This window comes from Pollicipes pollicipes, unplaced genomic scaffold, assembly GCF_011947565.3.
Source record: "Pollicipes pollicipes isolate AB1234 unplaced genomic scaffold, Ppol_2.1 Scaffold_2555;HRSCAF=2994_pilon_pilon_pilon, whole genome shotgun sequence".
Classification (NCBI taxonomy): domain Eukaryota; kingdom Metazoa; phylum Arthropoda; class Thecostraca; order Pollicipedomorpha; family Pollicipedidae; genus Pollicipes; species Pollicipes pollicipes.
In genome coordinates, this window is record NW_023596136.1 from 46,104,947 (window position 1) to 46,131,608 (window position 26,662).

At 48.0% G+C, this 26,662-nt stretch overlaps 1 protein-coding gene across 1 annotated transcript; it reads right to left on the minus strand.

The window, feature by feature from the left end:
* On the minus strand, window positions 1-25,793 carry LOC119101912 (uncharacterized). The gene is made up of 7 exons (XM_037225306.1): window positions 25,765-25,793; window positions 11,957-12,057; window positions 4,108-4,337; window positions 2,549-2,617; window positions 1,455-1,591; window positions 511-645; window positions 1-214 (listed from the first exon to the last, which is right to left on the minus strand). The coding sequence occupies exons 1-7, from the start codon at window positions 25,791-25,793 to the stop codon at window positions 1-3; spliced, it is 915 nt and encodes a 304-aa protein (XP_037081201.1).
* Window positions 25,794-26,662: the final 869 nt, after the last annotated feature.

Consider the following 26,662-nt stretch of genomic DNA (forward strand, 5'->3'; position numbering starts at 1 on the left):
TCACTGAGGGCGGAGTAGGGCGCGGTGGACTCGGCTCGTGTGGATGGAGCGGTTCCCGTGGCGTTCGCGGCGCACTGCCAGTCGGTGCGGTCGGCGCGTGACGGCGCGGGCTGCGCGCAGGTGCGGGAAGCCGTTCTCGGCCAGCTCGGCCTCGTGCAGGTACTGCGTGTAGAGAGCCAGCATGCTGCCCGTGTTTTCCAATACCAGACAGTTCCTGCAGGGTGAGGTACATGGCGTTAGCCGCGGCGCGCCCGTGGATGCTGCACAGATCAGCATATGCCGGTGTAGAGACCCGCAGAAGGCAGCCGCATTTACATTCAACAGCCATTCAGTGTGGTTTGGCACTGTAAAAGTGACTTATTGCCACTCCTGGTGAACCCGTGGTCTCGCCACGTTGGCTTACGAGGTGCAGTATTATCTGCCGTTTGCGTCATTATATCCTTCGTGGAATAAATTTCACTCCTTTGGTAGCATCAACAGTGGTGGCCAGGCACAGAGCTCGAGTTGTACCTCATCAAGCGTCGCGGACAGTCTTTGTATCGGTGGAGAGTGACCTCACTAACGGTCTCCAGCAGCGGTTGTAGGCTTGTAGGCGAAATGTTCTCCGAGATGACGCAGAGAATGTTCTGGAGGTTACCTGCCAACCTGAAACAGAAACGTTGTCATCATTGATGAAAACAAACAAACCGAAGGCATACAAGAAGCCAGCCGAAATCGATGATGAGCATGGAATGAATACCGTCCCGCAAAAGGTAGTGACGATGACTATCTGGTCAGGTGATGGTAGATTGCACTCTTTTACGCCTAAATCCGCGTAAGTTCTGAGAGAGAGACTCAAATAAACTGACCGCTTTTGCATTGCCACTCCCAATATTGTAAATCCTTCTCACATGTCTACCTACTCAGACTCCCATCCCTGAAAATCGCTTCACTCCCCGTGGCCGCGTCTGGTTGCGCTACTTTCGGTTACGGTTATGTGCAGTTTTATCATGGTTTGGTTACGTTTGTTCAATGGATGTCCCATGCTCAAGAAACAGCACCTTAGCGAGGGAAAGATGGAAGGGGAAAGAAAGAGAAAACCAGAGAGAGGGAGAGAAAGAGGATGCAGCTACAGAGACAGGTATAGCCACAGATACAGTCACAGAGACAGAGATCAACACGGGAAAAGAAGGAGAGAAAGAGAGGGGGGGAGAAATACGGGGAGAGATGAGAGAGAGAAGGAGGAAGAAGGGAGGAAGAAGCAGGGGGAAGCGAGAGAGAGAGAGAGAGAGAGAGAGAGAGAGAGAGAGAGAGAGAGAGAGAGAAGAGAGAGAGAGAGGAGAGAGAGAGAGAGGAGAGAGAGAGATAGAGAGAGAAGAGAGATAGAGAGAGAGAGAGAGAGAAGATAAGAGAGAAGAGAGAGATAGAGAGAAGAGAAACACATAAATCTCCCGTCAGTCGGAAGAGCGACGTACGTGAAGATCTGGTGCATCAGGTCGAAGGTCTCGTTGCCACACGTGTAGCTGGAGTCGATGATGTCTTGCGCCATCAGATTCAGATGTGCGGCCTCGTACAGAGACACACGGAACAGCTCCAGCAGGGCGTGGCGCCGCTGGAACCGGACGCCTCCTTCAGTGCGCATGGCAGCCGCCAACTCCGATTGCCGTCACAACGCATCCGGAAAACTCATTGCGTCCCGGAAAACAAAATAACAGTGATCGGATGCCGTGAACTTTCCCTTAGCGCCCTTAGTGCCTTTGTGCCCCCTCGACAGAAACCCCGACAACGTGCTAGGTAATGTACGCACAGGATGCCTGTGACGTGTTGGCGCACGCGTCCTATTCAGAATCTAAGTGCAATGCGCATGTGTCAAATGACGCATCGGGTCAGTTCGAAGACAACGATAGCTGCTTTATCTCCGAAGCCTGCATCATTAAGTGTTTGCTATGAATCCGCTATTTATAACTTGCAAATATTAAAGCCGGCACAGAATAGTTGAGCGTGGGACAAATCAGTGATCAATTTGCACCAGGTCAAATGATTTGAATCAGAACTGAACAATTAACTGGAGTGTGAATCGATCAATGATCGTAATGATGATCGATGATCGACCGTGTGGGCTAGATGGATTCTTAAAACACGAAGTACACTTTGGATAAGATTTGAATTATTCAACAAAGGCCGCGAATCAGTGGTGAATCGATTCATCTTGCATTGAATTTAGCACATGTCTACTTCCGTTCATCAGCGTAAGTTTTCCGAGCACAATTTTTAACCATGACAGATCAGTTTCGAAAAAATGGGTGCGCTTTCTGATGCCTTAGTTGTTTTAGGGACGTTCTGCGTGATTTGAGTCTCACCTTCTGAAAAGGGAGCGAGAAAAACAATGACCGAGCCAAGGCGCTCCAACTGTAAAGATCCACCCAGCCAACGAAACTGCGTCGTAAAAGATACGGTGCTGATTCGATGGAGTCGATTACAACGACGCGTATTTCGTCCTGCGCCGCGTGCGTCCCCGTCCCGGGGGCGGCTGGCCCTGGGCCCGCCGCTAGCACGAGGCATTACTCACCGTGAGGCCGACCAGATCTGGCATGGACGGCTGACTCTGCAGGTACATGCCGTCGCAGTCCGGCACCCCCTGCGAACAGGGTCAGAGGCTGCCAGTGACTAAGAGCTGGCTCACGCGCCCACCTCTGACAGAACTCTGACTGAATGTCGGACGCGGTGCAGCGGCGGCAGGCAGCGCGCGCTCTGCCACCGTTCACTCCTCCTCTCATAGCAGCTATTTGCGGGGAGTTTGTCAGCACCAGCGGCGTAACCATAGGCATAGCCATTCGTCTTAAAAGAGGCAACAACGGTGCATGGGTCCTTACAGCAACGGGTTTCTCTTGGTCCCTTAAGGACCCAGTTTTTCTCTGCGGATCTTTTTAGGCTATAGAAGCCCTGCGGGGTGCCTTAGGCTGATGAAACGCCCTGGGGTCTTGGGCTCCAACGTAGCCAACGTCACATCTACGGGGGAGGCTGACGCCCAGAGCTGCCCTTGTCACTGGTCAGAGCAGATGCAGACCCTTGCCAGCACAGTTCAGATTCGCAGCCCGTCATTCTCCATTCAGCTGGCAGTAACGCTCCAGCTCGCACTGCTACTGCGAGGAATTGCTTTCCTTTAAGAGCTTGCGGATGACCTCGGCACTCTGCCTGAGCGGTGTTGTGATAGGCTTGTCAGAAAGGCCTAACCGCTGGCGAGACATGTGACCCGCCAATAAAGCATTCAAGCAGGTTAGATAGCATGGAAATAGCATATGCTTAATGTTCTACCTATCAAACGTCATGGCAGCGTATCTCTTTAATGGAGCGGCACCACCGCCCTGCAGCGCGAGAAAATTGTTGGTTAAATGTCGAGTTTATGCGTTGGGTACATTTCGTCATATGGCAACTTGCAACTTGTGACGGAACATGGTCGAGGCCTAAACAAACAAAAAAGTAATGGCTATGCTCGATAATTTTTTCCAAGCATAGCAACACAACCCGCTATAACCCCAAGTATACATTGTGATGGATCGATGAAGTGTCACTCTGACCTGTGATCCGATTCTGATTCGATCCGATTGCGATCCAATTTGACACCTGGCCTGTGATCCGATTTCCGATTACGGACGACCGGCGGCGACCGGAACCGATTTCATGAGATGTCGGTGTCATCTAACAGATAAACTGCGGCCATCAGCACCGACTACGGCTGGAACACTGCACAAGACCGTGCAGCGGCGTACCCGGAGGGGGATGGGGCTTTGTGGACATGCCCCCTCCCCCTCTATTGGGGGTGGCGACTCCCATTAGCCTAAAGCCCCAGTGCTTTTGCCAGTTCAAGACTGCGGTAAGGTTTCTAAAACATGGGCATCAAAATACGATCGTAAGTATGAAAAGTTCCCCAAATAAAATCATAGTCCCTATAGCGACAAAAAGGGAACTCATCGGCTGAAAGGTTCCTGCACGCCTCGACCTCGCCTCCCGCTGGACGAGAAACGGTCTACGACAATGCGCCGGAGGTTCCGAAACGCAGCACGCACCCGGCCTCCTCGCCACGTGACAGGCCCGGCACGCCGGCGGTGCGGGGTCGGCCAGACGTACCGACACGGCGCGGACTTGGTGCAGCAGCGAGCTGGCTAGCCGCAGCTCCACGGTCAGCTCCTCATCCCCCTGGCGCGTGTCGGCCGCCGCCGCCACCGTCGTCGGCAGCAGCGCACCGCTGTGCACCACGTGACACGGGTTGATCAGCTGGTCCAGGAAGCTGAGGTCGCGGACCAGCACCGGGTCGTCGTCGATGTTGTCGGCCGACGCTGGCCGGGCCTCGGACCCCGCTGCCGGCGGGGGGGGGGGTCAGAGCCGCCTGAGCACGTACAGGTGGCATGCAGAAGGGAGCGGCAGCCATGCATCGTTCAGTCGCTTTAGCATGTGTGTTAGTCAGCGTATTTTCAGCGAGCAAGGGCACACAAGTTTGTAACTGTAAAGCAACAGCTCAGGGTAACCAACGTCACGGAATCTCACCCATTCGTTAGAAGAAATATCATCGTGTCTGTTAGCCCCTAAAAATTATATATATATATATATATATATATATATATATATATATATATATGTATATGTATATGTATATATATGTATGTATACATAAGTATATATAAGTATGTATAAGCATATATAGGTACGTATATATATACATGTATATGTATGTATATATACATAATTTATGTATTTTACATATATATGTATATATATATATATATATATATATATATATATATATATATATATGCTTCATAATTTGGTCAACAGCGCTGTTAACATCGTCGCCAACTCCGCGGCCCCTCCGCAATACTAAGGTAGTCCGAAAATATGTTACCAGCAAATAACTGGTAATTTATCACGCACTTAGACTATGCTACTTATCCGGAGCATTAGTACTTGTACAAAACGTTTGACAACGTATTCCATTTGTCATTTCAATACGCTTTCTTAAGCACTCCGAAAAACTGTAGTTCATTACCTACTCTAGGTGGTACCTTGTAACGAAGTACAAACTAATGAGCTGACAGCATTAAAGGAGGATGTTGTTCTGAACAACAGCAATGCGAGTGCTGCGTCTAAATTTATCGATGCTTTGGTATCTTCATGAGCGTCTGAAGTTTCTGAATGTGTAGTGAATCATCTTTCAAGTCCACCATTTCAATGAATCGCTTGAGCTTGTGTTACACTCACAAAGCGTCCCATCCGACTTTATTCCTTTTACGATCTATAGAGAACTATATTCCTTTCACGCATGCTCTGTTTCACGATGAGTCGCCACGACGGGCGACACGCACGGCGACTTCCTCTGCATGGAACGACGCTCCCCCGCGCTAACCGCGCAATGGTCACACAAGCTCGAGGCAGCCCAAACCCGCCAGTCGGTGATGAAATAGAGCCGCAGATGACGGGCACGGCGCAGTGGTTCGCGCGTCACAGACTGTGCCGCAACGCTTTGAGGTTTGGCGGAACAGCTGCCGTCGGCCACGTTCACTGCTGCGGATCAGTGGGTCTCCTCTCTCTCTTCTCTCGGATCTGTTGGGGCTGCTCTCTCTTCTCTCGGATCTGTTGGGGCTGCTCTCTCGTGCCTCTGACGTGTTATCTTTCTGGTATCCCGGGTCTCACCCCCGATTCCCAGAATCAACTGTGCCGTGCCTCAGATAGATTTCTTCTTTTGGATCTCATTTTCTGGTCTCTCTTGTCTTGTCTTTTTTCTTGTACTTCCTCGCCGGTATTCTTTTTCAAGTTTTGTTTCTCGCATCTCTTTCTTCGGGACTTCATTTTCAGGCCTCCTTTTCTGTGCCTCCTTGCTCCGGCCCTCTTGCTGGAATACTCCTTCACGGCTCTTCTTTCTGCGATCTTTTTTCTCGGATCCTGTCTTTTTCTCGCTCTTCAGCATTCACGGTAGAGATGCCATAGTGTTAGGCACAAGACGTTTGAAATCTGCTGTATGGACGAATGTTCCGCGGCATTATATCGAAATCACCTACGAAAAGGCGTCATGGGTATCGAAATGTCTTCACCAAAGCCTCAAAGGAGGCTAAAGTCAGCGGGGAATTCGTTTCATCTATGTATGGAAGACCGAAACAACTGCGGGGTCTCATGCCGAGAACCTGAAATCGACGGTAGAGTGTGTATCTTACCTAGCGAATCTTAAATTTTGCACACCGACCTGCAACGGATAGCGCAACGAACATGCGTGTCGACACCAGGTCAGGCCATGGTCTGGAGTTATGGAACAGAAGGTAGTGCTGTGAAGCAGGTGCGTATGTACTGGCTGATAGCGGGCTTGTGATCGGCAACATCGCCATTCCATGTCTACCTCGGTGTTCTTTTTATCTGTCCATGGGCTGGGTGGGGATCGCGAAGAAAGCCTGCCCATGTCACTGAATTTGTAATTTCTCCAAAAATATGCGCATGTTGCATCCTCTACCTGCATGGGGAACTTGCATCTCTGCCAGCTCGCCCTGACCCCTCGCGTTCTCTGCTTATGGACTCGCAAAGAGTGGACTTGGAAATGCGACCAAGGTGGAATCAGCCCCACCGAACCAGGGTGCAGGCGTGCAAGCCTTTGGGGATGGATGGCAGCAAAGTGTCTCGGGAGTGTCATTCTCAACGCATTTGGCCAAGTCATTTAGCGCTGCAAGGTATACATTTCAGTTTTATTCATGATTATTATATTTTGGCTTGCATCATCCGATTGCTTTTGTTATTATGATTGCACATCTTCAAGCTCCCATAAATGAAAGGTTTTTCAACGTATTGACGATCGCTACTTGCGTTGGCTACCAATGCTGCCCGATAGGTTTTCTTTGTCAGACAGTTTTATTTCTTGTTTCTTCGAGTTTGTAGCCTAATGCAGAAATACAAGACACTTCATCGGCCTTATGGCCGAGTGGACAGTGTGCTGGATATGGCAGTGAATGCCAGGCCTTGGTGTGCTTTCGATACCCAATGAAGGCATTTGACCAAACCGAGGAAAAATGTTAAATCGACCAGGGAATGACCTGTCCTGGCATTGCATCGCACGTTAAAGATTTTCCAGGTTTACCCCTTCCAGCAAAATCTCTCTTTAAGTGGAATTTCGAGGATGGAGGGTTTGGGCCCGGAGCAAGAAGCGATGTATCGGTGCACTGTATCAATGTATGCAATGCGACGCATAATGCACCCATATCATAAATAATATCATATCATAATACAATACCGTATCGCGATGTCTGTATTTGGAGAATAACAGCATCATTTGGGGCCATTCGGAAGACTGGATCAGGAGCGACTAGAGCGGGTTCAGCGACGGGCTACGCGTCTTCGCAGGAGAGACATGGTTGCAGTGTATCAAATGTTCCACGGGGGTATGTTGCTGCCGGAAGAGGAGCTCCTGACAGGACACGATTCGGAGGTGACGAGAAGACACCAATGGAAGCTGGGAAAACCTCGAGCTGAGACTTTCCTCCGTCGTAATTCGTTTAGAAAACGGGTCGTTAACGATTGGAACTCTCTTGCACATCCGAACGGTATCGTCTCAGTTGGACAGTTTAAGTCTAGACTTGCTGTCCACTGGGCGGACATCATTTCTGACATTCCGTACTGAACCTGTCCGTAACTTAAGACTGTTTGGTTACCGGACCGGGAGTCTGACGAGACAGGAACCTACAGGCCCAGTGACCTTTTGTGATTCCCGATCACCATAAGGTAGGATGGCGTAAGGTATCCAATTCAATGCATAATGTATGTGATATCAGCGATGTATCCCGACACCAAGTGTTCGGGGGTCCTGGCGCCACAGAGACAACGGCTTTTAGTGAATTCTTCAGGAGAGCGCTGCAGGAGAGGGTTGCATTCACCATAGTATGAGCGAGTGGGATGTGGAATCCTAACGACGAAGCAAAAACGCTATACACGACTCTGTTGCAAACAGACATCTTGAAATCGGTCACCTCCATTTTTAACATTGACCGATTTCCACACACAGTCCTTGGGATCGTCTTTTTCGGACCAGCGTAGATCCCATTAGAGATGCAAGTCATTGGCAAACACCAGGGGCTGTCGACATGCTTGTACAAATAACAGGAACTAAAAGTTTTGAACTATATTCAAATAGAAAGGAAAAGCAGGAAAACGTATCAACTTCATGTCTTTCTTATCAACACTTAAACCTGAAATGTTTGACAAACCAGCAAAATTATCAGTCACCTGTTCTGTTACGTCAAGGGCAATCATATTTGAAGAAAGCTTCGGCTCCGAACAATCATGTTCACCTGCGCCACAGCGGTGACACACGAGCGGTTACAGATCACAGATCACATGTGACGAGCACACGCCATAAGCGAACTACTCACGAGACAACGATGCTACAAAGGGTGAAAACTAGAAGCGTGGGGCGATACAAGCCTCCACAATGAAGCCAGTCTGCTCAGGTCTGGTTCCCAATGACGTATGTCCATTGATTCAACAATTTTTAGGGGAGCCGCATCTCTACAAATAAACCAATTTTATGGTGAGTTTTCGGGTGAGATGGGATTCATGGGTTGTTCTTTAAAATTTGATCACCGAGAGGGCCTCCAAAACCTTTGTTTTTCGCTTCTCAAAAATATTAATTGTATCTTGTTCGTATATGTCTTGTTATCTTACCAATGCGTAATCATGAACTTCGGTTTCAGCTCTGCGCTCCGTCGATTAGATCATCGAAGTGTTCTCATGTAATTATCTATGCATATGAGGACCATATTGTGGTAGTAAACTCAGTTGCCAAGCGCTTAACTGAGTCATCATGATACAAACGAATGCAAACAGGCGGACACCTGGTTTGAACACGACCCGTTGTTTTCCCCCCGCTGTTACAATTACACTGTGCACATGTTTTTTCTTACCATTTCCTGCAAACTTCGAGACAAGAAAGGGATACATTTAACCTTTGACGGCCCCGCTCCCAAGTGTAAGGGTTCCAATAAACGAGGCTGAAATTGCATTCCCTAGGCTCCAGGGGATGGGTGGCCCCAGGGCCCGAGGGGATGTGCGGGTACTCAATGCACCCTAAGCTCCAGGGGATTCACGGGCACGCAGTGCACCTTAAGCCTGAGGGGATGCACGGGCACACACTGTACCCGTCTGGCTACGGGCCTCATAGTAAGACCGTTTTCTTGACTATGGTCATTACTGGCGAGAATCTTTCAGCTTAAGCCTTGGCCATGTACCGTTAAGATATTTGTTTATTGTATATATATATATATATATATATAATATATATATGTATATATGTATACATATATACATATATATACATATATGCATATATATATATATACATATACATATATATACATATATATATATATATATATATATATATTAATATCTAGATTGAGTGTGCGAATGCGAGCGAGGCTGTTTTTTAGTGAAAGCTACATTTATAGACGTCTTTTGTCTGCTGCTAAGCACTCACTTGAACGTGGGACGATTTGATTTTCCAGCGTAATATAGCTTCCACATGCAGACATGATGAAAGAACAGCTCGGCGCCGGTCTGTTAAACCTCTCGTTTGCAAATGGTCCATATCTCTAATGTAACCTATCGTGGGCCAGATGCACGACGCAAAGGTTTGTGTAGAAATTGATCAGTTTGCTCATGAAAGAAATACATTTGTGGTTGTTTGCCTGTGATAGCTTAGAATGTACTAGTTTGTTGGTGTTAGAATCACATATTCCGCCCACTCATGCCCCTGTGACTGCAACATCCGAAACTCTCTTGGAGAAGTATCGTTGGCTGAAAAGCACTATCCCTAGCGGTCATCCCAAGAGGCTAGCCTTTGGTATGCGATTATATAAAGCATTGACACGTATTTTGAAGTATTTCATGGAACTATCCGAAAAAAGATTGTTGTGTTCGGCTCGCCTTAGCGGCCAGCCAAGCGTTGCCTGTGTATATCTGCCTCTGCCAGCAGGGTATCTGCCTCTGGTAGGGGTTGATGGGATAGACTCACCTCCGCGGGATGAGCTCTGAGCCCTTTGAAGTGGATCCCTTGGGAGTCTTGCCATAGGTGCCATTTATGCCAAATGGTCTTCGTGTATGAGGCCCGTTCTTAGCCAAAGCGGTCCGGGAACCTATGGCTCCTTACGTACGGCACCTTTGAACTTCGTCTCAGAAATACTTTCGTGCCGAAAAATTGTGTGCAAGTACCGTTCCCGGTTTTTCAGGACAGCCACCTTTATTGTGGGCAATGTTAGACGTCTGAAATCGTCCCTAATAGCCGTCGCCTCCCCCTGGAAATCGCTAGTACGCCCTGTCTCCTTCTGCACGGGCTTTGAGAGCCTGACCTTTTTGAGGTTCTTGACCATCATGGGTCAGAGCGTCAAGAGCCATTTTGGACATCATCTGAGCGTGGGTTCCTTTCCTCCCCTGCTTGAAAGGCCTCTCTGAAACAAATCCTTTTGTCGGAATAGTTCATCACGGAATTCTCAGATACGATTCATGTCCAGTCTCCTCGCCCCCGGCAGGCCGTAGCGAGTCCATTAGATCTGACGGGGAGGGGGAGGGGGAGGGGGAGGCTCTTTGCGCCTCCTTGGCTGGCCTCATGGCCTGTGCCGTTTATGTGGTCTTAAGTAGCAAATTTTGGACATGGGCGGAAAGCGCGATTCACACTTTCTCCGACGATGGCCCTGACGTGCTGGTGTGTTTGTTTGTTTGTTTGTTTTTGCTTTTTTTAGCTGATGTAGGCAAGTAGCCAAACATAGTTGACATAATTTCATCAGATTTGGTGAATCCTGAGCATACGGTGCTCTTTTAGCTAATTACATAATGTTACTCATATTGGCACCCCCTTTGCCGTTGCAAGCGGCCATCTCTGATCAGTAAGTGTTTAGACCCATGATGGAGGACTCCGCTGAAAGACTCTGTGAGAGACTTTACGTCAAACGACCAATGGCGTCCTCGAACAAAGATTCGAACACGGGTCAGATGCTTACAACCAATATACGCAGATGTGCTTTCAAATTCAACTTTAAAGCACTACTTCCTCTCAAAGTTTAGCATGAAGAAGTCACACATGAGAAAAACTCATGTTTGGAGGAGGCCAGTTCATCGAGCCCAAAATTGCTAATCGCCCTAAATGCCCTAAAACGAGCCTGTGAGACGTCTTAGAACGATAGAGAAAACGGGAAACGCACCTGTTAGGCGGAGGGCGAGGTACACAACGGCGGAAAGCACGAGATGGCCCATCGCTGACGGCTGCACGTGACGCCGACGACGGGACGGACGCCGCTACGGTCGGCTTTATACGCGGCGCGCTCATCGCCCACGACACATGAGAGTCACTCACCTGGCTCTGCGCAGGCGGTGGGCGGCGCCCTCCATTATTCAAGAGCGAGTGGTCAGCCAGCGGTGTCTGGCACCGGATTTGTAGGCGGACATGGTCCGTTCTCGTGGCACTGGGCGGTCTCGTGGCATTGGGGCGTGATTTTGGAGGGAATGTTGATATGGAATGAATCGCGATCGGTGTTGCGTCCACTGCCGTGGATGCAAATTGATGAGTGGCGTAGGCAGTGGTCTGTAGTTCTGACAGTTCTACCGTTCTGCAGACAGTTTCCAGTCGAATCACAGTGTTACATGTAGTGTACGGTGAAGTGAACAAAAGCCCCGATTGCACGGCTGACGATTAATGTTGTCCTTGTCTAAGTCCTGTCTTTATGTCGTTTATCGATTTGAAAATAAGTTTTTTTCTCACAAGCTTTTTGGCTACTTTTTCCGCGTTGAAGCCATCGTGACGTTGAAAATAGGTGACTGTAATTAACCCTGTAAAGTCATTTTCCGAAATCTGCACCCTGTGGCTCAATATTTTTTGCACTATTCAGTGGAATCAATTCATTGTGGTGGTGGCCAGCCACTGCAAACGTAGAATGGCTTGCTGTAACCCACTCACCAAATCGGTTATGACAAAACAACTTCGATAGCTCGTTGTCCCTGACTTCAGTCCAAGATTTGCACCATCCTTGCCTGACGGAGCGACTTCGAAGCTCTCGCCTGATGATAGGGGTATCTTACAGGCTTTCATCTGACATTTTCAATAAATGGAGCATCAGAACAAACCAGCGTATCGCATGAGATCTAAGTTATCTAAATATATCCAAATTGTCTGCCAGATGAATAGCTGGCCTACCAGGTCACGATAACGAGTTGATAGGAGCTATATCGGAAACGAGACGGAATGCTCGTCCACGGAGCTGGATCCAAATAGCAATGGCGTATCAGTCTATTTCGCAACCTACGACTTATTTAGTTTTACCGTACTCCATGCACAAGTAATTCAGCTTCGTCCATTTAGTTCAGAAGACTAAAGAGGTTATAGAAGGAATGACAACCGCAAGTCTCATGGTTTATATAATCATGTATATATAATACATAAATATAAGATGTATATAATACGGCCGCCTTGTGACCAGGCTGACACCGGCAAGCCCAAGACCGTATAAGATGGAGTCAACGGCCGAGTGGCCCCCTTTGACCAGCCAAATGCAAACATAATTTTCATAGAAACGTGATATTATTGTGGGTCCTTCTTACACTTTTCAACAAAAAAATATTGCGGCGAAGTCCTGAATCGGAGTTTCCGTAGGCCATGCATGTTAATTAATTGCGTGCATTCTTTCACCAGTTTCAGGGTTTTCCCCAATACGAATTTAAATACAATTTTTGGACTGCAGGAAAAGTATCGCCTTGCGAAGCGAAAAATGATGGCAGTTGATACTGTGCAGCTCAGGGGATTTAACTCAACCTTCTTGTTGTCTGGTCACTGTTATTTTATAATGCCACTGAATATCTGGCTCACGTAAAACTAGAACTGCTTGCATGATGTGAGTTACACTCATTCAACGGACATTTTCGCGCCTCGCTGGCGCTCAGCAGCGATTTAAGAAGTATGCATATGGTGGTCTCATTAGTAGCACACGTATTTTCTATACCACGCTTGCAACGAACTCAGCCTCACCTTTGTTTTCACACGAAATTGTATGTATTTGATTGAAGCAGCTGGCTCTTACCCTCAACCCCATGTATATATATATATATATATATATATATATATATATATATATATATATATATATATATATATATATATAATTCAAAGTTAACACGTTTGCGTCATGACATAAAATTAAGTTGGAAAATGTGGTACGACAAACTCGGACCAAAATGTTTCGGCGCCACTCGCATCCACGCCAAAACGCTACATTGGATAAAACAGCACTGTTTGACAGGGAGGAGGGGGGGGAGGGCATGCTCTTCATCCCCCCCAAAAAATAGAATACCAGGGTAGGTTGTATAATTCAACCAAATGAATTGAAGTGAAACTCGTTAGCTGGATCCGTTAATGTAGCTGGATGGTTGCCGACTCGCAGAAAGGGGCGTTCATCGTGTGTAGCAGTGCACCCACCAACACTTAAGCGCCAGGTCCCGTCATAATAAAAATCGTGTCTGGCAGCTTAGAAAACCACCTGCAAAAAATATCAATAACTGAATGGATAATCATTGCGTACTGGTGTTTTTGGTACTGTTGGTACTATCATTGGTACTGTTGTGCGTACCCTGTGTGTTTTTTTTGGCCTCGAGGTCACGTGCCTAGTGTGTAATCATCAGATGTCATATCGTCGTTTGTATCTTACTTCTGCAGCGTGGGTGAGCATTATTTAAAGCCGAAGTTTCCTTTTAGTGGTATTCCCCTCTAGGTAAAAATTTCCATTTTAATGGCACTCTCCTCGACGTAAAAAACAGATGTTTTTTTTTAATTTTGCGGGTTTGTGGAATGTCTTGTTTTTTAAAGACCGGCGCTGAGGCGCCCTTAAATGGCATGACCCATTGTATTACCTATTTCGATATATACCATGGCATTTGCGGTTTGTGTTCCTTCTTTAACATCGGTAGCCTTTTTAATTGAATGGACGAAGCTGGATTACTCGTGTATGGAGAACGGTGAAGATAAAAAATCGGAGGTTGCGGGATAGACAGATGCGCCATTGCTATTTGCATCCAGCTCCACGGGCGAGCATTCCGTCTCGTTTCTGATATTGCTCCTACCAGCTCGTCATCGTGGCCTGGAAGGCCAGCTTTTCATCTGGCAGGCAATTTGGATATACTTAGATAGCTTAGATCACATGCGACACGCTGGTTTGCTCTGATTTCTGATTTCGTTCTGATTTATGATCTTTCGGAAAGTTAGATGAACGCCTGTAAGATACCCCCTATCGCTCGGCGAGAGCTTCGAAATGGCTCCGTCGGGCAAGGATGAAGCTACGGTGCTGCATCGTCTGTAATGGCAGCACCACGCGGCAGGCACATCGTGCCAGGCTTTGATAATTCTCACGTATCCAAATGAGGGATAAATTGAGATCAGTCAGCATGATCCATCATTTTTTTCAGTTACGCCTAGGTCTGTCAAACGTCGGTATTGATCAATGAAGTCGGGTGGGCCTGATAGGACGCTGAAATTACTATTAAACGTGCCCAGCTTTGAGTCACACTTCTGTATTTTTCACAATCAGCGGGAAGCAAAAGCCAATAGTTTCGATGCATGAAGTCAACGTTTGATGAAGGCTCTAGTCAGGCTTTGTTTTAGTGTAGTTTAAGAATAGCGTAAACCTGTCCAACTGTATACTACTTGCATAGTATACGCTTGCGGTTATCATGATTTGCACTTAGTTTATGCTACGCAGAGCAATATTTGCACAGCATGTATTCGTAGTCAATGCAGCGTGAATAAATAACATCAGAAAGGCTGCGAGAAAATAATATGTGTTGGATATTCGGGGCATTCTACGACAAATCGACCGGAGGGTTGCACGGCACCACCTTCAAATCTAACGAAAACACGTCTATAAGGTAATAATACAGTCAAAACACGACTCCGCTTATTTTAGATTCGTGCGGTGCACCGACAAGGACCAAGAAATCAAAATACGCGATGACGTCACGAACCCTATTTTATCAACTTTCTCTAGTGAACACAGTTTGCGAGTATATGATTTAAGAAATAGCATTGGAAAGTTTAATACCGATTTTTTCTGAAGCATTTGTCAATGAAACATTCAGGGTTAACTAGGTACATATAGTGACCTAGTGTGACATTTGACCTTTTTTGTGGACAACACAGGGCCTTCGATTGTCTTTAAACCAACATGAAATCGAGGATCTGTATTGCCGTTCAGACTAAAGAAGAGATCGGTAGGATCTCTGCTAGATCGGTTGTAAATCGAATTTGAGCATCGGTGGATCACGCCATGAACGGATCGCTCGGTATGAGTTGACAGGGCGCGATCGGTTCACTTCGTCGGGAACTGTGACCATGACCTGTAGACCAATCATTTCAATCTTAAAGCCAGTCACTCTGACAATCTTCCGGAACTGTAGGACAGTGTCTGAATGACAAGTGCGTGTGAATGACCTCATGCACCTGTCGTCTCCCACAGTTCGCGTAGATAGCAAACGCCATGCGCTCGGAGTCCTCACGGCATATCTTTAGCCATCATACAAAGTTGAGATTTAGCTCGACACAAGAAGAAACGAACGACTGGCCCTAAGTGGCAGCATTTGTGTTCTAATCTGGCTTGGAGACGGAGAAAAGTTGCTTTGTGGCATTGTTCGGTATGCCTGGAACCGCACACATGCTTTCCGATTTGTCTTGCATTTATTTCAACGCCGGCACCTAATATAGAAGACGAGACGGTCAGTGAGTGTAGCGCTTCATTGCCGAGAGGTCAAGGAAGCAAACAAAAGCGTGACAACGCCCGCGAACAAAGTATGGGGTGTATGGCTATGATGTTCTGGGGTCGAAGGGGCCCAATGCCCACTTAGAAGGTATCACATTCCCACAAATCATCGCGTGTCAAGACATCCACATCTTGCGAAGAGCCTTTCCGATCCAAATCAGGAACACCACTGCACGTTTCGCGCAGGCACGAGGCTGAGCCCCACTGGCTAAGTGGAGGCGAGGGTTTTACCTTTGTCAAAGCGGAGACGGGTGTTTTACCCTCCTAGCCCCCCCCCCCCTCCCGCCCTCCCCGAGAAGCAACTGATCAAGACCCTTTGGTGCTTTCGTAAGCCTGATGAAGGCCAGGCGTCTGGCCAGGAAAGATGTGTATTTATTGATAGCTTCCTTTGCTTTTTCCCAAGTTGAGTTCTATTTGTTTTGACTGTCCGCTTATTTGAACTTTGCATTTTACTGCTCTGCTTTTAACTTGTTGCCGCGTTGGCTGTTACGTTGTTAACTTCTATCACTTTTGAATGTTAGTCGGCTTGGTTTTGCATTTGGGTTGTGTCCTTTTGACTTTTCGCCATTTGTTTTTGTTCTGGTTCTTTTTGTCCTTTCGACTTCTTCCTTATCTGCGTTTGACTTCTTGCCATTTGCCATTTTGTCGAATTGAATTTTTGACTTTTTTCTACCCTCCTTACATGCGTATGTGCTGTGGGAGGTGGTTGCTGCAAAGGTCTGAAAAAACCCAGCTTATCTGTTTTAATGAGTAATTTTTAACCCATCGTGATAGTAAACGCTGCCATAGGGCCTATGGATTTCATCACATATAGTCATACGTCGAAGCAAAGCAGTAAAATGAATGGTCCAGAGGCATCATTTGAGACGAATTGATTTAACTGGCCAACGCTCTACTCACTATGACAAGATTAGCTACTGTCCAGCTTTGAAATCCTGCTCGACAAGTTCTTACCGCGGCTAGCTTGATGGTAACTATTCCAAAAGTTTCGAGAAGCCCTCCTTACCGTCACTGAAAACAAGAGCACTCTAATATCCTCACCGTCACTTATCAATGCTGCCGCAGTGTTTTGCGATGTTTCGGTGAGACATGCTACGTAGGCCATACATCTAGCACCACACGATTCTCCGCTCAATTTTCTATCAAGACCAAACAATTTATTGCCGCCGGCACGTGGTTGTGGAGATGTGAGCGCGGTTTCGAACGGCTGTGTGACTGTTTCGCGCCGTGCACATTCTCCCACCGCATGTGCAAAGCCTGTGGGCCAAAATCCCACTTGACAGCACGTGTCGGGCGCTGACCACTGGCCGCATTGACACGAAACATGATGCTGCACGTTGTCCCGTAATCACACATCGTGTCGAAACTTTGCCATTCAGGGACACTTCGTTCGACGTGAGCACGACGCAGCACAAAATGAGATAGGCAGACAGACATACAGACGGACGCAAGGACGGACGGACAGAAATACAGGCATAGTTGTGATTGTAATAGCAGAGAGACAGCTCCCTCCTCCTCAGCTCCCAGAATAGGGGAAGAGTACATTACAAAGTACAAGGACGGCCGCCCACTCCGCTGATTGAAAGTTGAGGTAACTTTGAGGTGTGCTGTCTGCTACTGCCGAGGTAGGCGATTGGCAAATCAGCAAAGGCTACTGTTTCATCTCATTACGCACCGAGCCAGGAGCATTTTGAAGAAAGTTGCCCATGTACAAGAGCTTATTTTGTAAAATATGTCTACAAGGTGTTCTTTCTGATGTTATGATATTCAATGATATGATACTGACAACATATGATACTCACAACAATGGGTGGGCTTGACGACGCCACACGCGATGCGATTTTCATCACTGACAACTGATCTGATCCAGCCCACAGTGCGGTGATAAGTCTGTTTTCGCTTTTTGAACCTTGTTCATATCATTTTATTTGTACCTTTTGTGTGGGCATTTCATGCTGCACCTGCATGATCTGACACCGTAAAAGTCAACATGTGGATGAGTTCCAATACACTGATACTGATACTGATGCTGATCTTAACCGATGGCTTTTCCTTCCTCAGCTAACTCTTTAATGCTTCTTTAAGTGCATAACCCATCTAGCTTAAGGGCAATGTTCCACATTTGTGAAGCGTTTTGAACTGAAATAGCCATCTTGAGCACATTTTGATGCAGTTCACGGATATACCCCTTTTAAGACCGAAAGCGCTCTGGTTCCGTAGTTACTCGCCCGCAAAGTACAAAAAGGCCTAGTTAGTCTTTTTTTCAAAATTGCGTTCTGATTAATGATGCCATAGAAACGTCAATAGATCCCAGTGATACTACAGGCTGTCTTTTTGTTTACGATCAAAACAGCATGGCCGCTGGTACCTTCGCAAAGGTGACCATGCTGCACACGTGGTACAGTCCGTGGAAGGTGGTTGGCTGTGAGTAAAACTTTACTGCTGAATGCGTGTCGCGAACACAAGCGTGAGCAATTTTGGGTTGTGCGACACTCGTCGTGAACGGGTCATTTTTCCTTATTTCTAGACCACAGGTCAATGTGATAGGAAAGAACACCACCGTCTGCAAAGAAGCACGGCACGCAAAAAATGGCCACTCTCCTGAATTTATAAAAAAAGAAGATGCGACGGCCAACCTGTCTTTTTTTCCCGTTGGCTTTCTACTAACGTAGCTCTTACAGACAGCTAGGTTAGCGCCTTGTGTACCGGAGCACAGAACCTTGCCCGGGTTTATGGGTTAGCAAGGTGTTATTAAATTAGGAAACATTACAGCAATTTTAGATATATATTTCTCCAAGTATTTCACACATATGGTACAACAAATTAAATCTTGAACCAAAATTGCGTTTTAGTCCCGCGAGCTGTGCAAATGTGAGATCACACTTATTTGCTAAAAGAGTGTGAATCGGGGGCTCGAAATGCGTGTGATCACTGGCGGTGTGTGCCAGTGGCTTGCACTGGTATTGATGTGATGTGGAGTGTGCGTGCGAGGTTTGTTCTCCCCAGAGAGAACATTGTTTTGGGTAATCTTCAGTCTACGGAATCCCAATAAAATGTGATATATTAATGCCCGATATATTTATGCCTATTGATATCGGTGCCTGCCTCTGCCTTTATGTTTGTCTTTGAACATGACAAACGAATGCTGGCAAACTGAGAGAAACATTAGCACTTATCTTGGAGGGGTGTACAAAGGCTAGTACTGGTTCCGGTACTCCATTATGAACTTGCCAACATTGTGAACCTATTGAGGTATTACAACACGCAATGAATCCATGGCATGTCATTATATCAGCAATTCAATTTGGCAGCAGAACTCGTGTGTACAGTTCATTAATGGACATCCTCAATATAGACTCACATAATATGGCTTTGCAAAATTGTCTCTCCCTAAAGAATTCTGAAAATATAGAGCTTTATTATTACTTATGCACATTGTTCTGTCTTTACAAATCTTGTATGCAAGCGAGCATTGCTCGTGAGTAATCAATGTCACAGTCACCGCAACTTGCGCGGGATGCTGGGTGCTGAGAAAGGTATGGATGGAAGGTAAACGTGTGAGAAAGTATTGCTGTTGGTGCCTTGTGCAGCACTTAATAATATGTTCATCATGAGCCTTGTTTGCACTGGCAGCTTCATCAGTTCCTTGCATTTTTGCCCATCCAACCATAACTACATGCACTTGTCATGTCTCCAGCCTTTTGCAAGGTCAGCGTGTTTGCAGTGTCATTTCGCCACACCTAACATTTTCCTGTTATTTTTAGTAAAACAACCTAATGCCTGCAGCATGTCGCATGACCATGGAAGTGAAAGATGTGTTTACATCTTTCTCACCTGCGTTTTCTGCATTCCCGAAGCAGGCTGAGAAAGTGATGCCACTTATTGGTCGCCTGCTTTGCTGAAAGTGATTTGTATATTGTATCATGTGTTTTTGGTCAGTCATATGTCAGATGGGAGGTCAACACAAGAGCGCATGTTTGACCTATCGTTTCATGCTGGAATTTATTATGAAGGCGGTATGGATTGCAGTCGAAAAACCATGTTGTTGCTCATTATGTCACGCCACAGTACAGCACCGAGATAGAGCCACAATGAAGCTATTGACCAGTGCCATTTCACAATGTGCCACATTGATTGAGTACTCGATGTTAAGCCTATGAGATAGCAGCTTATAATTTATGAATGACTGGTGAAAATGTATTTAACAACACTAAAGGACTGTCTACGGCAAGAATGTCGTTGCACCACAATGATTATATCAGGGTCAACTAATAATTGCATGAATAATCCTAAGCAAAAAAATATTGGTAGCACAATCTTGCCATCTTTACCATAGAAATAACAATGCTTTGAAAATCAATGCATGGCAATGTTTCGAATTTATCAATTTTCGCGTAGCACCACATTTCCAGTTACGAACAATAAAATCAATGCTACAAATTTATTAATTTTGGCACGACACGCCATTTCCATTTGCTAACAAGGACAGCGACTGCTGTACACATCACATGATGTCAATGTCAGGACTACAGCGCTGCGCGCAACGATGGGTCGACAATGAAGTATTGACAAAATTATCGACAGCAAATCAGCAACAGCAGCAGCACAGCACATCGTGCTTTGATAATAATCTACCATAAAAGCTGGCGATCGCTACGTTGTGCACGTCAAACAGTCCAATAAAGCTTTCCTTACGGCCGGCACCAAGACAAAAAAATCCCCAAATAACCCACCCACTAATCCGCCCCCCCCCCCCCCCCCGACACAGCCCCCGCGACGACAATGGCCGGTTGGCTTCGGCTTTCTCGTGTTTCGAGGTATTCTTTAGGTCTGGCTGCGAGATGCTGCCAGGTTTTGCTGTCGTCACAAATCCATTTCATGACGCCATCAAACAATGACGTTATGGGGGAATATATGACGTTATGGACGCTGAGAATGGTATGATCTATCGGTCTCTGGAAAAACAAACCCGTGTCAAATGCATATCTACTAATCATGTCTACCCCTCCACGATGTGCGGAGGAGGTCCCTTGATTAAGAGATGAGAATCTGGAAATAATGGTCGAAATCCTGGGATCTTTTTGTGGGATGGAGAGGGGCACCAAGTTCCAGGGGCGCCCACAGTGCAGCGTGATGGAATCCTGGATTCGCCCCCGATTACCTGCCACTTAAATGTGCTAATGCTATAACTTTTGATGCATTACACCTGTGAACGCCATAATAAGTACTCAAAGACAGCATCACACAAGGCTCTGCAGCCATTCTTTCGCGTCGTGCATTCATTGCTAACTCTTCCAACTGGTTCTCGCTGACTCACTGGCTTGCGAATCGTGGCTCATCTGGTCACTATGGGTCGATGCAAAGTTGGTGTGCCTGCTAGGGCGTCAAGGATCCTCCTGGCACCCAATGTGTGGCCCCCTTCCTGACCCTGGTGGCAGTGGTGACGTATACACCGAAGATTTTAATATATACCCTGCCCCCTGGTTACCATCTTGGCTTTCCTTTTGGCACCGCCGCTACACGCTCCCCCCCCCCGCCCCTCCCTCCTCAGCAAGCGTTTAATCCTCGATATGGCCCTTGTAATCGCCAATGTCCAAGCTAAAGCAGAGGTCAAATATTATTCACATCCTGCCTTTAACAGCTTGCTGTTGCATTTTCCGTACGTACAGTTGTGGTGGACACCTCGGTGCTGTGACCTGACCTGTCCTGAGCTGTCGGGATAACAACCGGCAGCCGAGGCTAGCGGCCTGGCCGGAAGACCGTCTACCGTGGAGGCGGAGGAGACGACAGTGGTAGGTGCAGGGGTAGTGGGGGCCGTGCTGCTACGGGCGTTGTCATACACATTGTTGTCTCGGCCACTGGGCCTGGTTGAGGGATTCCCGCCAAATGTCTTCCTGCAGCACTCCATGCAGCAGGTGCGCGATTGCGGTGTCATGCCCACGTCGTGCTGGGTTCCGACCCGAAGGCGGGACATGTAGGAGGAGGGCACAAAGAAGCTGCCGATTGGCGGTGATGGCACGCAGGTCCAGTGACTGCGTGCGGCGCTGGAGGGCCGTCGAAAGTTGACGCGAGGGTGTGTTATGGCTGCTTTGGAGACATGGACTCACGCGTTTGACAAAAGGGATGCGTCGTTCTGCTGTGGAATATTTTCTAAGATGCTTCATTCTGTTGTGCTGTGTTATGGCTACACAAGCGAGTGTTTTGCAATCTTGATTTGGAATTTTTGGTTCTTGTCAAAACCGTATGTAAGTGGAGATGCGTCGTTCTGCCATTGAAGACATTTCTCTGCTATAGGACACGTTGTTCTGCAATGGAATGCGTCATTCAGCTGTGGGGTGCGTCGTCCTGTCGTACTGTCTTCTGACGACACGATATTATGTTTTGACGCGTCTCTGGCGTATGTTGATGGAGAAGCGTCGTTTTGCTGTGGGATGCGTGTCTGCTGAGATGCGTCGCCTTGCTGTTCTTATGCAGATGCCCCATTATATTGGGCTACGTCACAACTACACGACTGCGTTGTTGCGCTGATCTAAATATGTCCGTTTTCGTATTTCGTGGGTATCGATAGAAATACGTCCACAGACCGCAAGCAGAAATGCGTTGCGTGGCTGTACCTTGCAAGTTTATTAACATGATGACTGAAAAATGCGTCAGACCCTCGAGAGTGCCCAGGGACCATGCAGGCGTCTGTTTTGTCTGCAGCGAGTGACATTTTACGGGGACCTCAGAGGTGGCCCCTGGTCTCGGGACGTTTTTTTTATGGTTCTCGGCGTTAATGCAAGTTGGCCTCGGTGCGGCGTGAACGCGGCGGTGAAAGACGCCGCCCCGCTGGATGCCCCGCTCCCCGCTATTCTTCCTGCTCCGGACTTGCAATTAAGCACGCGGTCGCGAGACGCAGTCTCGCCGGGCCACCCGCTGCGCTCGCACCCGGACGTCTCGCCCCTCGTTGTCGACAGGGCCCTAAGCTGCTCTTCCGGCGCGGCCTGTGCGCGCAGACGCCTTGCCCGTCCCGCCGACACATCACTGGCCGCCTGGCTTAGCGATCCAGTTGCTGTACAGAGTCGGCATTGTGGCGGGGGGGGGGGGGGGGGGGAATATGAATGATACCAAAACAAGAATATATACACACATACGCGGCATGGTATTTGTCAAAATGTCAAACCCGCCTTGCACGATTTCTTTCCTCCTTTTTGGTGCTGTTCTATTGCGCTTTTCTTGCAAGGTAGAAGTGGTCAGGTGATGGTCGGTGCAGTGGCTGGGCACGTCATCCGTGTGTTGGGTCTAGTTCGGAGAGTTGTTGATAACCCCGTCTGGCGGTGGCACATATCCACGGGGTAGCTGGAGCGTCGGTGCGAACACAACTTGAATAAGTAAAAACAAAGGCCTGAACGTCTGACGAAGCCGACGCACGCGATGCATGGCTGCCGTCGTGCAGCAAGCAGCAGATGAGACCACCAATGATCAGCATTCACGGCACGCTTCACAGTGATAATGATAATGATACGCTTCACAATGATAATGATACACTAATAATACTAATACGCTATGGACGGTACCGTACCGTGCCGTACGCTGACGGTGCCGTACCGGCGGTACCGTACCGTACACTACGCAAGGCAGACGTCCCATTTTCGGCAACCTTTAAGGATGGTCCTGACCACGCGCTTGCCGGCAGGGGTCCTGCCGTAGTACGTAGGCATGCATGTAGAGGCTTATAAGCCTCTGCATGCCCAGAAACCAGTATTAATACCGGTTCCTTTGACTCGGAGGCCAGGCAATGGCTCCGACGACTCAGGGTGAGGGGGTGCCCTCGAAGTGGGAAATCGCACCGAAGCATCAAAGCAAAATGACGAACGGTACCCGTGACTCAACTGCCGCGGGCGCTTGCTGGCGCTGTGTTAATCCTGGGGCAGGGCCATCACTCCTCAATCGCTGCCGCCGTCTGGATGGGAGTTGGAAAAGAAAAACCCAACCGAAGTCAGGCTTGAACCACGTCCTCTCTCCAAAATCGACTAAGGTATCAACCTACTGCACCACCGAGGAATTCAGAATGGGTAAATATGCGTAATTAAAGCTTCCATTAGTGCTTATGTTTACGGTATCTATGGAGGTTTCTGGTCTCTATGTTCTGGCGTTTTGGAATGTTGAACAAGATATGCATGGGCATGCATGCATGCATGCATCCCACTTTCTATCGTTATGTTACGTGTACTGCGAAAACCCCATTCAATGCGCAATTTCTACACAATACGTTCGAAATTCTTGAGACCTGCAGTGCCGCCAATTGGCTGGCGTAAGATGCCAATCGCCTTAGAGCGGTTTTGATCCACCTGCCTCTTAGCCCAGACGCTTTCCGCTTTGGAGCTGCGCTGTGGGCTAAGACGATGAAATAGATTGACGGGGAAATCAGCATGCGTCACGGCCATTAAGCTTCCGCTACAGGGGTGCAGGGTATGGGGGCTGAGCGGAGAAAATGAATGAACTCACCCCTAAGATACATAAAATGGGTGACTTGGTAAGTTTGACCCGCATCGCTCTTACCGTTACAAGGTTGGAGTCGTCCCCTCTTCCTCCCCCCCCCCCCCTCCGAACTGAGTCGGAAATTACAGCCGCTGTTCCGCGCCCCGCGCACGTTCTCGGCGGGTGACACCGTTGGGCGTCACTACCATTTTGTTGGACATGGATGGTCAAAAGCAGGATTCAGTGATCGACTTAGGGCCGGTGTTATGACAAACGAGTATTTGCAGATCCTCCCCATGGAATGTCTGCCAACCCTGCTGCCATCCACTAACGAGTTTTCAAATTACACCACATGGTCCAGCATGAAGCAGCAGAAATCGACCGCATGTCCGCCGCCGTCAGGATGATGACCATCATTAGCATATACTCATTACGATCAGTTTTATATACATGGCTTTATGTTTTATTTAACACGACGGGTTGTATGTCACACGATAAAAAAGATGATGTAGATATGTTGGAAACACTACGAACAAAGGAAACAGCTCGGGGCGTAAACTAAGTGTTCCAAATTTCAATGGGGTTTTTAACTGAAATGGATATCTTGAAGATCATTCCGTGCGGTTCACAGCCCCGCCCTTTTTAAGACCTAAATCCTTCTAGTTTTCAGTACACGCCCGCGAAGAAAGAGAGACTATTAAGGGTAGGGTATTTCAATGTCAACTTGGCATTTAGGACTTCATAATAACGCCATTCAAATTCTGTCATTTAACAAGACATGTGGCCATCAAGGCCAAGAAAAGCATAATGACGGAGTTCATATCTGGCGTCCGTGAGCACGATTTCCCGGTATAACGGCCGTCAACCGGCTGTCAATCAATGTTGCGTACGGTACGAAGACGCAATCAAGCAATTGCGCATCGAAGGGCACATTTGCTTAACGGAAAAACCGTGTTGTTGAAAGCAGTCTTTTCTACTTAAAAGTATATCAATAAGTGGGCTTATTTCATCATATCTGATACTTGTCTCAATATCTTCAAACATAAAATATCCCCTTTAAACGCTATCGCTATAAGCATGTTACATTATAAAATCTTGCCATGACCACCAGACCTCCCTGGGGGGGGGGGGGGGGGGGGGGGGGGGGGGGGGGGGCACAACGGCTGGCGGCAGGCGGCTCCCGAACGAGGCCTCGTAATATGGAAAAGCCTGGCGCCACATAGACAGCCAGAAAAAAACAGCTTCAACGAGGCGACCATCTTCGAACGGGCATCTTAAGCCAGCAAAAAATATCATCCTCCATCAATATCATCCTATTATCATCCTTCACACCCCTAGTTGTCCAGGGGGATGTTGGGGGGTTACCTTCGACCGCATCCTGTCCTGTGATTCGGACATCCGAAGTAGTCAGAGTGCAATGCCATGCCGCTTTGCCCATGATGATATCAAATTCGTCACTACTTCACACCCGCAAACCAGTTATCAGAGCCCGTGCTTTCCCTCTCACCTTGTGCTGCCTTTCAGTCTGGACCGCATGGTCGCTGCCTGCTATCTCAGCCGAGTGTAAAAACAAAATTTCGCGTGGGCGTGGGACCGGGACATCTCGCCGGTCTTCGAGTCGTTGAGCTGGCGCGGCATGAGTGACCTTGTCACACACCGCTTTCTGAGCTTTTAATGTCCCCTCGTACCAGTGGCGGTCCGGTCGCTGCCTGCCCCCTCCCCCCCCCCCCCCTCCCGTTTCCTCGCACCGCTGTTAGCGCGTCACGGGCTCGGTGTTGGCCACCGCTTTGGGGTTCCTCCCTTTCCAGCTTAGGCATCCCGAAATATAGTGCGAAGGACAGTTAGTACGATGTCGTACTTAACGTGTCGTATCATACCCTACAGTACGTTGGGAGCCGGGAGCCGGTCTTTATGGCTCACCGCAGCCGTGCTGTGTCCATATCTGGACTTCACGTCCGCCACTGGCAAACTTATCCGGTCGAGATTCAAAGGCGGCGACTGTTCCCAGCGCTGGGTGGGCGCAGTCTCCGTGACCTGGTCACCCACAAGCATAGCCTATCTGTATTCTTAATGACTCGCGGGCTCCGACGGCGATCCGGTCCCGCTCACCCCACGTACCGCTATATGTCAGCGTGTCACCCGGGCAGCAGCGGCGGGCGCCCCTTGACCTGCCAGCTCTTCGCCTGCCAGTAGCACGCAGGGCTTCCTCGTATTGCGCGGCCTGATCCTGGAGCCGCCTGCCGCCGACCGGCACTGCTTTCGCACCCGTAAGTAGCTTCGTATCAGACTGGACGATATAGACGACCCCGTTGTGTAATCATTGCCGCCGCGTAACATTGTTTACTTGCCGTTGTGTAGCATGTTTTGACGATTTACATTTTGATTAATGTTCTATGTTTAAGGAA